Genomic DNA, 12,155 nt, shown 5'->3' with positions numbered 1-12,155 from the left:
TTTATTCAAGAAACAGAGCTCAGTCACCGGATGGAATACACTACATACTATAAATGGGTTGGTATATATCAGGGCAAAAGGCAGCAGAGCTGTGAGAAACACAGGCTTGATTGTCAAAAGATTATTACCCAGAGTAGATCATCCCACTAAGATCTCGCCAAAGTTTCCGAAAAACCAAGACAACTTCAAGAAGCCCAAATGAAGAACTCGGACAAAATGTCCTAATAGGTTTACAACTAGAATAGATGATGTGAACAGAGCTGCTAAGACTCTGAAATACTTTGGTTTAGAAAGAAATGTTCATTCAATCATGCAAACAAAACCTCTACTTTACCAATAAGCATTCATAAAAAGATCACAATCAACAAGAAAGAGAACAGTAAAAAATCATTCATTTATCCAGTGAGTTTAGTTAACTCTTGTATTCTTAAATAAAGTGTTAGCAGCAGCAGCACCAGAAGTACTAGCAGCAAAAAAACATATTTTTAAATAATTTATTTTAAAGGAGTGGCATTATGTATATTTCAGAATTGTGCTGCTTCATAGCACAATCAAGTGTAACCTACAGAAGATAGAAAAACGCTCTACACATAAACATAAGAAATGTGACGATGCAATTTGACGTCTTGAAATTCACCCACTTTTATGAGCAAGTTGTGTACAAAGGAGCCAGAAGTCTAAAACAACATCTCAATGTGAAACATGTAGCGAGCACAGACGTCTCCAACGGTCGTGTCAACGTCCACATGCCTCATTTCTAAGAAAGTATTTTTTTTTAAAAAGAAGCTACCTCAGTTTTCAGGGGTTTCTAAAACGCTTGAAAATTGAATGGGTGTAAAAGCACATTGCAACAATCTGATGGTTGAATAACCAAATAGTAGCAAAAATGGTTTTGAATTGAAAATTTTGCTTATTTTGTTGATATATAGCTTACCACTAAAATGTGATTAATTGAAATCATCTATTGCAGACTACTATTAACTCAATTAAAAACTTAATCAAGTCCCGCCACTTATTTATTTATTTATTTGGTGCTAAAATGCTCTCCAATGACTGGAGCCACGGTGGTCGCTACAGCAAGTCTCTAATACGCTGTCCAACAAAATGAGGTAGAAAATCAACCATTTAACTCTGAAATAATGAATCCGTGCCATCAGTCCTCTATATGAGCTCTTCCTAATGAAGCATTAATTCAAAGTAGAGTACCAATTAAAGTTTTCTGTTGTAATGCATTACATGAGTGCAGCGTTAGATTATTGATGTGCTCCTTTAGGTGTGAAATTTGTATTATATTTGCCAACATGTCAATGCATTTTCTTACCAGGGAGGTGAAGATGTAAGTGTAGTAGACAGATAACATCCCCAACTCTGATGCCTGCAGGGAAAATGACAAGAAGGGCAAAGGGAGAGGAGTAAAAAGTGAGAAAAATTAACCATCTATAAAGACCAGAACAAAACTAAGGAGCGTCTTTGGCAGAAAAAATAAATAAATAAACTGTGTGAAGTTCAAAGTCAGACACACAAATGGGCGGAGAAGAACAAAACATAAGGCTCTGAGGGAAAAATAAGGAGGGAGGAAAAAAGTTGAGAGGTCACTGAGTCATGTAACTGGAGCTTCATCTGAGCATGCAGATCAAATCCACATCTTGATAAGCACCGACGCATCATCATCTAACGAAACCTCTCGATGGAGCAATTAATTTCTGAGCTCCATTGGTATGCTGCTCGACGCTGTCACACAGTCTGATTAAATCAAAGTCGGCGAGGAGCAGCTGCGAAGGGCAGGGTGAACTTTATGAAGATTATTTTCTTAAAACACATGATCTGAACAGAAATTCATTAAGATGGCGACTTTAGTTTAATCCAGCTAGACAGACAGGTAATCTTAAATCCATAAATTTAAACTGCATTTGTAGGTACAAAGGGCTTAAATAAAAAAAAGAAGAAAAAAAAGCCTAATGCCCGACTCAGATGTGCCACATTTGAAGCTTATCCTTGAATATTTCCTTTTTAAATCAGAATGTTTTGATATGTTCATGTTCAAAACTTGCATAATGAGCATCTCAAACATGAAAATGATTTGAGGATTTTGTGTCAGTGAAGAATTATTAATGTCTAAGAATGTTCCTGAACGTGTGCTCTTAACAAGACTCAGTTATGAATTCAGATGAGGTGTAAAAAAGAAGCTCAGAAAATAAATTTCTAAGAAGTATAACGCTACTAAATATTACAGGAAAGCAGCAAATAAATTGTTTGTGACAGAACTCCAGATAAACTCACCGTATCCTTAAACAGCGAGCACCGTCATTTTAAAACAACGTCCATTAAACTACGTCCACTAATTACAGCTTTCTGACAATTATTGGTTGGCATTTACCCTTTAGTTTCACACAAAAAAAGCAAAGCTGTAGGATGAAAAACCGTTTTCTTTCTGATGCAGAAAATTATATATAACAATGCGCGACACATTTTCTTTGGGTGACTACCACTTTTAACAACATACAGCAGGGTTCATGTCATGATGTATGGTTGCTGCACGGATTTCATAGAGAGAGCAGAACATAAACAAAACAATCACAGGATGAAAAATGAAACCCATTTACTGCCTTTAAATAATGCTTCCTGCTTTTCATTTAGGACAAACCCTAAGGACTGTCAGAGACTGGCAGATTTGTAGTCATTCACTTTTTGACATGTTTGGCATCTCTGAGCTAAACCACAGATTGGACTTCAAAGCAATCTGCTGCAGGATTGCCTCTTAAAAATATCATATAAAGAGCAGTGAGAGTAGCGTATGCAGTCAAACTACAAGCACACATGTTGATGTTTATATTTAGGACTTTTGTGATGGACCAACACAAAAGTGCTGCAAAATTATAAAGTTCACAGAACATGAACACGTAGTTTCAGGGATAATAATCTACTACCAGAACCAGACGAGGAGAAGCAGCATTCAGTTTCTATGCACCACAGATTTGGAACAAACTTCCAGAAAACTGTAAAACAGCTGAAACACTGGGTGCTTTTAAATCTCAACTTAAAACCCACCTGTTTAGAGTTGTTTATGGCTAAATTAGGGTTAGAGTGCGGGTTTTGATGTCTTCCATGTTTTTATGTCTTTAATGTTTTTAATTTCTTTTTCTTTCTTTTCGACGTTTTAATGATGTAATGTTTTTTTTTTTAAATCTTTCTCTTTCTCACTGTTTATTTCTGTTTTTATTTTAATTATGTAAAGCACTTTGAAATGTCTTGCTGCTGAAATGTGCTATACAAATAAAATTTGATTTGATTTGATTTGATTTACTTCCCCCAAGTAAAAATTTTGTAAAACCAACAGACTTCAAGAGTTACCAATTTAGAAATGGAGTTCACCTACATGCAATTTATTACAATATAAACAGCTATAAAGGCCTTCGTTTATTCAGCTGAAACAAACATCTGTGCTTTTATGTAGAGTCATATTGGTTGAGCCTGCCAGCTGTATCAATGTCCGGATCAGCTGTGACTCACCGTATGTTTCCCCAAACAAAACAAGGTAAACTTTCGGATTTTGTAATAATTTTACAGCAGCATAAAATATGATATATTCAGTAGTTTGAAAACAATCCCAATGGACTCGGAATCAGCTTGTCCACCAAATCAACTGATAAAGCAGATTGGCACAGAGTATATCTGCTTTACTAGTTCACTATTATCACTTCAAGAATATGTTTGCTTTTCCAACATGCCTTAGGGATATGACATCCTACAGGTGAGGAAACCAGTACAGATAACATCACAGTGATGCAGTTTCTAGAGAAAACCAGGAACAAGTCTCCCCAGGGGGCATTTTGAGTTATTGACAGATTCTGAAAGTGTGGATTCTAAGCTTTCTAATGATGTCAAACAAAAAAAACAAAAAAATAGAGGCGTTTTGGCCATTTGAATGTTGGCACATTACAAATCAGATCTCTGAAAGAACAGCCCTCAAAGCTACAGAGGAATCGTCCCCAAACTTGATGAGCTACAAGGGGGTATTAGAGAAAGGCTGTTCATTTAGAGTATGCAATAACTCCAACGCTCAGCACTGACTGTCAACAGCTATGACTGGGAAGGTGTGCAAACAGCAGTGAGCTTTTGTCTGGTTTATATATATTTTTAGAAGTTTTCAGCTTTCGTTCCATTTCCAATAAGGCTGTGAGCTTCTGTCTAGTGAGCCTTTGTCATGGAGTCGTCTGTGAATAAAACAAGACTTAATATACACTAGAGCGGCTGTTTCTTGGGATTTCCCGAGGCGCTGGATATGTATATGTTTTCATTAAATATAACATTTCAAATATAAATGTCAAATACCCATGTAGTTCTTTACTAGAAGTGTAGAGCATAGAAATAACATTTTAGAGCTATTTGTCATAAAAAAACATAAATAAAAGAAAAAGATAACATAGTGGAGGAATAAAAACGTTGACTTGATTTTCTTTTTTCAGAAACAAAAATCCTCTTTTGCACCATTAAATATAACAATTAAGGCAACAAACTAATTGTAAACACATGAAATGTGATTAAAAACAAAAAAGTGAACAATGAGCAAGCACTCATAACCTCCACCTCTTTCTTTGTATTGTATTTATCCACCAAATAAATATCATTTTAAAATATAAAAAACAACAATAGCTGCAGTGCAAGCAAAGAGAATATAAAACAAAGAAGAGCTCTCACTGAGCTCCTTTAGCGACAGAGCGCTGCATCCTGTGTGCACTAAGGAGAGTTATTGTAGCTCCTTCCTCCCAGAAGCTGTCAGATGCCATAACCATCACAAACTCAGAAGTGTTTCCATATATTCTGGTATTTGCACATCTTTGCTGAATAACATCTCCGCTGTTGCACAATTTTTATTCTAACTTATTGACTTATTTTGAATGGTCTTTTGAATGCCAACATACACATTTTGTAAATTTTTTACCTACTCAGTGGTTTTTATAACTATACAGTATTTATGTTGAATTTTTGCCCTTACTGTACAGTATGTTGTTCTTTATTCTGCCTTACATATTGCATATTCTTATCTTTGTAGGAACTGACTTACTTTGATTGTTTAGCACTTCACTGCTGTTGCATTGAAATGTCCCCATTATAGGACAACAGAGGAATTCGTTTTCCTACAGTTTGGAGTAAAGAGCTGATAAAAAGAACCAGGTTGTTTGTGTCACTACTCCACGACCCGTTCCTGTGTAAGGGAAAGATAATAATAAATACATGTTGGATTATGTTTACTTTCAGCCCAAAGGTTTGAATGGTTCACATACTTTTAAAGGCACTGTGGGTAAAAAAAAACATACATCAGAATACAAAGTGAAATTTTGAGGAAATAACATGAATATATATTGTGTGTAAAATGAAGTAAACTCCAAACAGAAGGAGCAGAGACAAAAACGTAAAGGAGACATGACGGTATGGACACCTGCTGCTACCAGCACAGAGCTTCTGAATGAAAGAAATGAATAAAATCTTCTCCCTCTGGCCCTCTTTTCTGTCCATTTAATGCTAACGCCTCTACAGACATCCATTTACTGAGTTTAGGAAACAATGTGGAGCATTTTTCTTTAAAAGGGGAACGACGCGATCACGTCTTCTTCAGAACCCGTGTGTCCATTAAAAAGTAGAGGGTTCGCTTCATGGTGAAATCCTAGGTGTTAGTATTATTTTGAGACAGTAACTACTCATATATTCCATTAGTAAAGAAGCACAAAAAGGTCGCTCATACACAGAGGCAGGAAGTGGACAAACTAATAGTGTCTGAAAGCTCTTTTGCTTTATAGCTTTGCATACTGCATTTGCATTTTAATGTAAAAAATGTCCCTTTAGAAAAAGGAACCAACAAATTCACTCAAATAGCATTTTGTTTCACTTTACATGTGTTTTAATCCTGGCTCTATTCCACATTAGAAAGAGGAAAAACCTGATCTATTATGACACAGTCGTCCACAAATCCCCACAGAATGTTTAAAAATGTATTTCTTTGAGTCGATGTCCTCATTTATAATTCCTAATTGTAGCTGATTTGTGCAGCACTGGTGCACAGCTCAGTTATTTTTCTAACCTTCTGGGACTAAACAACCAGAGGGTTAACCATTTAATTTTCTGTCAATCTTGTGATCTGAGACTAAACATAAAATTTTGTGGTGAAAATTATATTTACTTTATTTAGAGTGATATTGAAAATAAAGATAAAATAAAAAGTTATCTGGTTAAAAAAAAAGGACATGTCTGTTGCAGGTAACTTTTTTTGGTTGCAGAATAAAATGTTAGATTTTTCATACGCCTTGCCATTTCTTTGCATGTTGTAAGAAATATATGTAAAAAGCCAAGTCAGGCAAGTAGAGTCACAGATAACATGAACGTTATGCGACATATACTTACCCGTTCTAAAATGATATGTGACATGGTGGCATTGGCGTCCACTATGATGGTGGCCGTCTTGTCGTCACGGATCTCTTTCAGGAGAGGGGTCGGGTCCTGGCTATCATCCAACATGCGCACTGACAGGGTTTCCTTGGAGATTAGGAACTGTCTGAGCAGCTGCTCCAAGTTCAACAAGCCTGTCGATGAAACATACAGAAAACACATGTGAGGATCGTATGTCAGAAGACGACACATTTTTAAACATTTCAAACATTGTTCTGTTATGTTTTGTCTTGTTCTGCGCTACGTTTCAGATTTATTATCTTTTTCATTCGTTCTGCTCCTGCGTGCTCCAACCAGCTTTCCTTCTTTGGCAATGGCAGCTTTTCTTCCAGCTCACTAGTTTAAAGTCAGCCTAAGCGCCTTGCTGCTTCACTATCTTCACTGGGGCGAACAGATGTCACAGTGACACGATGGTGGAAACAAAGGGTACATGAAGGCACCCATAAATGTCAATACACCCTGCACAGTGTTGCAAAGACGACATCCGAGATGTCAAACTGCCCGACACGACGATAATCCCTCAAGCAAAACTAAAACACAACTAGAATCAAACTTCCTGAAATGCTGGTACTGTTGTTCGGTCCAGTTATAAGGCATCCTGGAGGGTTTGGTGAATCTTCATTCATTGCTTAAACTGACAACCATTGGCAATTGACTGCAACACACCACTCTCCTTGTGATGCCTGTCCTAGATGTGCCGGCTGATTGCAAATTGTATCGGTTCTATTTGTTGATGGAGATGAAAATGGCAAATATTTTATCAGAGTCTAATCACAATTTCATGACATAGAAATAGAGTCCTGAAAGAAAAGCATAGCCTTTAAAATAAAAAACATTTCTAACTGATTTCTAGCCCATTTGTGTAATTTTCCAACTTTTGTTGAGTATACCTGATATTTAATATTTGAGCCTTCAAGTACGCTCTATATTAAGACTGTTCTGCCAAAGTTATATTTTTATTCCAAAGATAAACAACAAATATTTCTCACGTTTGAGATACAAAACAGAGTTTTATGATGGCGAAAGACAAAAGAGGGTAACACTTTATTTGAAGGGGTGTGCATAAGACTGACATCACACTGTCATAAACATGACATAACATCTGCCATGAACATAAAGAAGTCTTTATGAATGTTTATGACAGTTGTCATGAAGTGTCATTCGGTACACTTTTAATGCAAAGTTGCTCAAAAAGTTGCATTAAAAGTCCATTAAAAATGCCAAATTTGCATTCAATTATCATAATTTACAAAATCATGCAAACCCAAAAGAGTTTTAAACAAAATCTAATCTACACATACAGAGTTGTGTGAAATAATTTTTTCAAAGATTTTTTTTTTTTTGTACAAAAACACTGAATGAGCACTCTTCTGCGTTTGTTTATGTCCAGCACAGACAGAAGTACAACTTTTTCCTGTGTTTTTGGGGAATTTTATAACTCTGCGCATGTCCGTGCTTCTATATTGTGCACATAATGATCAGATTATTTAATTGACTGTTTTGCACAACGTGGAAATCACAGGACCCTACTTATGGACAATGTCAAAAATTGTCTGCTTTGTCAAAAGTCTGCATCTGCACTAAAATAAATTCTGGACATTAAGTTGGGGTGAATCAAAGGCGACATAACACAAGTCTCAAAAAACTGTGGTGAACTCATTACCCGGATAAGGTAAGTGAATGTGTCCCAATTAAAGCAAGTCTAACTAAAACAGTCCTGGCAGTCAGTCTTACACTAGCAGTTCCTGTGATGTAATTAGTTAATTTTTTCATAAATGAGAATAGACACATTTTTAAGGTATGCTATGGGAAAAATACAAACTGAACAAGGCTGTCAGGGCCAGATTAGTGGTTGCACTGTTGGTATTTACCTGACCTTGAAATTTGCTCTTCCCATCTGTTTTGTATTCTGGTGCCAAGCACAGAGGACATGATGCACAGGTGTGATGAGACTCACAAACAGGGGGAACCTCTATGCAAATTAAGCAATGCTAACCAAGTTCAATCAAATTCTGATGGAAAATATCTTTCAGCCTCATTGTTGTATATGGAAAGTTAAAAATTTTTTACAACAATAATATTAATATGTTGAAATTACTTACTGCAAGTGTACACACATTGAAATGTCTTCGGCTTTTGTTTCTTTTGAGGATCATCCTCAAATGATCCTCGGACAAATTATAATATTTTAAGATAACCTAAGTACATTCAAACTGAGGTTTTAAGTTGTTGTTGTTGTTGTTGTAGTAGTCATTTCGCTTTTCACAGAATCTTTATAAGAATGGTGACTTCCACACCTGCAGAATCAAGAAGTCTTGAAGTCAGGCTAAGAAGGTTGAAAGATCACCAAAAGCAACACATCTTACTCCCCTGTAAAGTAATTCAACAACAGTTGAGAAACAGCTTTTGACAAATTTTATTATTCTTCAAGATGTTATAAAGCCCTTCGGTAGGCTTTGAAACTACAAAAACAAAAACAAACAAACCTGCAGTTAAAGCATTTGATTTTTAAAAAAGGGTTAACTCCGGAATAGTGTTTAACCTTTCCTGGTTTGGGAACTTCCTGCTTGGGAACCATCCATTAATAGGTTGAAGAATATCTAAAGCAGTGCAAACCTAACTTGACATACTAAAGGAATAAATTAAAAAGGAAAAAAATAAAAATAAATAAATAAAACATATTCACAAAGGGTCCGCCTCACAAAACCCCAGAATTTCAGAAAAAGAGCATCATAGGGAGAAACGTATCGGCAGTGTGATGGTCAAGAGCTTTTATGTTTCCTCAGAATCTTAATGTGTTGGAAAGAGCTTCTTAAATGTGTCAATGGCCAATTTATATATTTATGTATACAGTATTTATCAGCATTTTCATAACAACTAAAGGTGACGTAGATAGTTCACTGTGCTATAAAATGGCACTATGTCCCTGGAAAATACATAAATTCTGCTTCCTACCAGAAAATCTTTGAGGATAATGGCTCGCTATCAGTTTGTGACTTTAACTTGAAGTTCAAAAACCTGAATTAAAATGTGAACCCAAAAAAAGACATGAACGACTGGGATCTCAAATGTTTGATGGCAAGATAAGCAGGTTTATACAACAGAACGATGGATTTGAGAACTGCACATTGTATTCATCTTAAAATTTGCGATGATGTAAATCATACACTGCTTGACAAAAACATCTTAATAATGAACGCATTTCTAAGCAAGCAGATATTATTTGAAACTACTTAGTCTGTTTAAGCTGACATTTAAATCGGTGTTCATTAAAGCTGAAGTATAAATGTCACTTGTAAATTAATTGCTTATATTTAAGGATGCAAACATGTTGTCATATTAAACCTGCAGGCTCTGATCTGAAAACTGTCTCTTCACACCCGTCCTCCGTGTTTACATCATTAAAACATCCAACAATGACAACACCCTGCTTTCAAGAAATGTATGCTGCGTTTTATGATTAAAGAAGCCATCTGAAGAGCAGTAAAGCACAGCATACGCGACAGCTTCACAAGTCTCACCTTGACAATTTGGCAGATTTCATCACATTCATGCAAAGTTTCCCGATATTGATACAGAAAAGTCGCTGAAAGGACACGACTTTATAGAAAACTGTTTGCATTACCACCGTTACCTGCCTCTACACTTTGGCGTCAACAGATATTTATTGTGATTTTTGCCATGATGACAGCAGAGCAATTTATCCGTCACGGGGAGACCAATTTTGCTGAGGCTATTTCAAGTTATCAAACTCGGTTCCTTCATCTTCTCCAATAAATTAACATTGACTGCTGTGCTTCTCAGCTACCGACATCATGTCTAAGAGAGTCTATAATTATGTCCCAGTCTGAATGTCTTATGGCCTGTCTGTGTGGCAGTACATCAGTGTATGTGTGTTTGTTTTTATATAACCTGTATGTGATTACTCCTGAGACATCAGTCCCAGCTGCTGTTGGCTTTCCTGTCTGTGTCTGGAAGCTGTCAATTCAGCTTCCGCTGTTGTATTACACTGAATCACTTTGATGAGCTTGAAATAGCCTCTTTTTACGCCGCCTTCCTGGTCTGCCTCCTGCATCCATTGACTACTGTTTTACAGGCCATCAAATACCATTTCGCATCGAGTTTGTGACATTAGATGGTTTCAGAATGCCAGACAGCTCAGCCTGTAAGGTACACGCACAATAACAGAGACACTGAGAAGAAAGAACATGCAGCGTGCTGGATTCTTGTAAGATGCGTTTCCTGCAAAATAAAACCAATTGTTAATCAAATGAATGAACCTTATGCCTGTAGATAGAGGAAACATTTATGAGAAAGGTCTTTTTGCAGACACATTAAAGAAATAATAATAATAACAATAAAAACTGAATTGCATGTGGTTTGTTTAAAGAAAGCCAATATGTTAACACAACATTTCAAAGACTGTACGTCTGTACGTGTCTTCGTATTCTTCTTGCCTTAGACTATTTTTTTGGGCTGTACTACAGAAGAAATAGTTCTCAACTTCTTTGGCAGACTTATACGTAAATGTTAAGAATAAGGTCACAAAACCACTTTTGGAATTTAATTTTTATCTGTGATGAAGTCAAGGTCAGGACTGTAAGGAATTTGAAAGTGGTTTGTACTTTTCTTTAGACTACCTGTTTACTGGAGAAATATTGCAGCTGTTTTATCCTCAGATATGAGAGCAATATCTGCTGCTGTCCCTGAACTACTGCTGTTATTAAAGCCACTATAAATATGAAAAATGGCTTCATCTGATCTCAGCTGTTGTGTCCAAGCCCCAATCATACACTTTTTGCATAATTGTTGCCAACAGTTGTAATCAAACTCAGCTTACTCAGTTAGCCGTTTTCTATTCTTTCTTTACTGTCTGACCTCAATGTGTTCTTGTAGTTTTCTCAATTCTTCCCTTAATGCTTTACTATTTTATATGTTTACAGAATATCATAAACACGTAGCAACAAAATCTAATTGCACATTTTGAAAGTTCCAGTTACTGAACTATTTCAGCTAGAAAATGCTTAGATTTGTTTTTTTTGTATGATTGACATTAAGTTACCAAGTAATCAGTAATTTTTTTAAATCTATTTTTAATTTAACTCTGCCATTTAGCTTATTTTCCATCTGAATGTGATATATATTTTTTTTTAAACGTTTTTTTTTTTTGTGGGAGGCGAGAGATAAAGCAGAGCAGCAGACAGCAGAAAAAGAAAGTATGTCTTTATTTCTTATCTTCAACGTACAGCCCTTAAAACCACAAAAAAAATCTGAATATTTTTCCAAAGAAACTCTGAGACATTACAATAAATCAATGTTTGTGAGGGATTTCAATAAGTGGGGTTACTCATTAAAACTTGCTTTTATTTAGATCCATAATTTTTTGTAAAGGTGTTGTAGCAGAGATTAAATCAGTGACACTTAAGAAATCTCCCTGTTTATTGTTCCCCCCCAAAAATGAAATGGGTTTTCCTCCCTTTGATTACACTATGTTGTGCATCGTTCCTTTAAATATCTGTGTCGATACCTGAAAATCGTAACACATATCAACTCATGCCTATTTGTGACTGTTTAGCTACTGGAATGGAGATATCTTATATCACTTGAAAATAAAGGAGACTGTATTTTTGCCAGATAAGATGCTGAACTACTACACCAAAATCACATTACATTGCTGCAAACTATTGAGTTAGAAAGAATTATGAATTCCA

The 12,155-nt window shown here is 35.9% G+C and overlaps 1 protein-coding gene across 8 annotated transcripts in view; it reads right to left on the bottom strand.

Moving 5' to 3' along the window:
* The window catches only part of grik4 (glutamate receptor, ionotropic, kainate 4), a 353,167-nt gene that overhangs the window by 111,157 nt on the left and 229,855 nt on the right, over window positions 1–12,155 (bottom strand). For all 8 annotated transcript variants that reach the window (XM_081614530.1, XM_017308264.2, XM_008425649.3 and 5 more), the window contains 2 exons: window positions 6,400–6,578; window positions 1,322–1,375 (listed from right to left, as the gene is read on the bottom strand). In XM_081614530.1, coding sequence (XP_081470656.1) covers window positions 1,322–1,375; window positions 6,400–6,578 — 233 coding nt within the window. The remainder of the gene's footprint in view (window positions 1–1,321; window positions 1,376–6,399; window positions 6,579–12,155) is intronic.

This window comes from Poecilia reticulata, chromosome 13, assembly GCF_904066995.2.
Source record: "Poecilia reticulata chromosome 13, P_reticulata-male-v2, whole genome shotgun sequence".
NCBI classification, from domain to species: Eukaryota; Metazoa; Chordata; class Actinopteri; order Cyprinodontiformes; family Poeciliidae; genus Poecilia; species Poecilia reticulata.
Note: the sequence above shows the minus strand (reverse complement) of the source record. Positions and strands in the feature narration are given on the sequence as shown.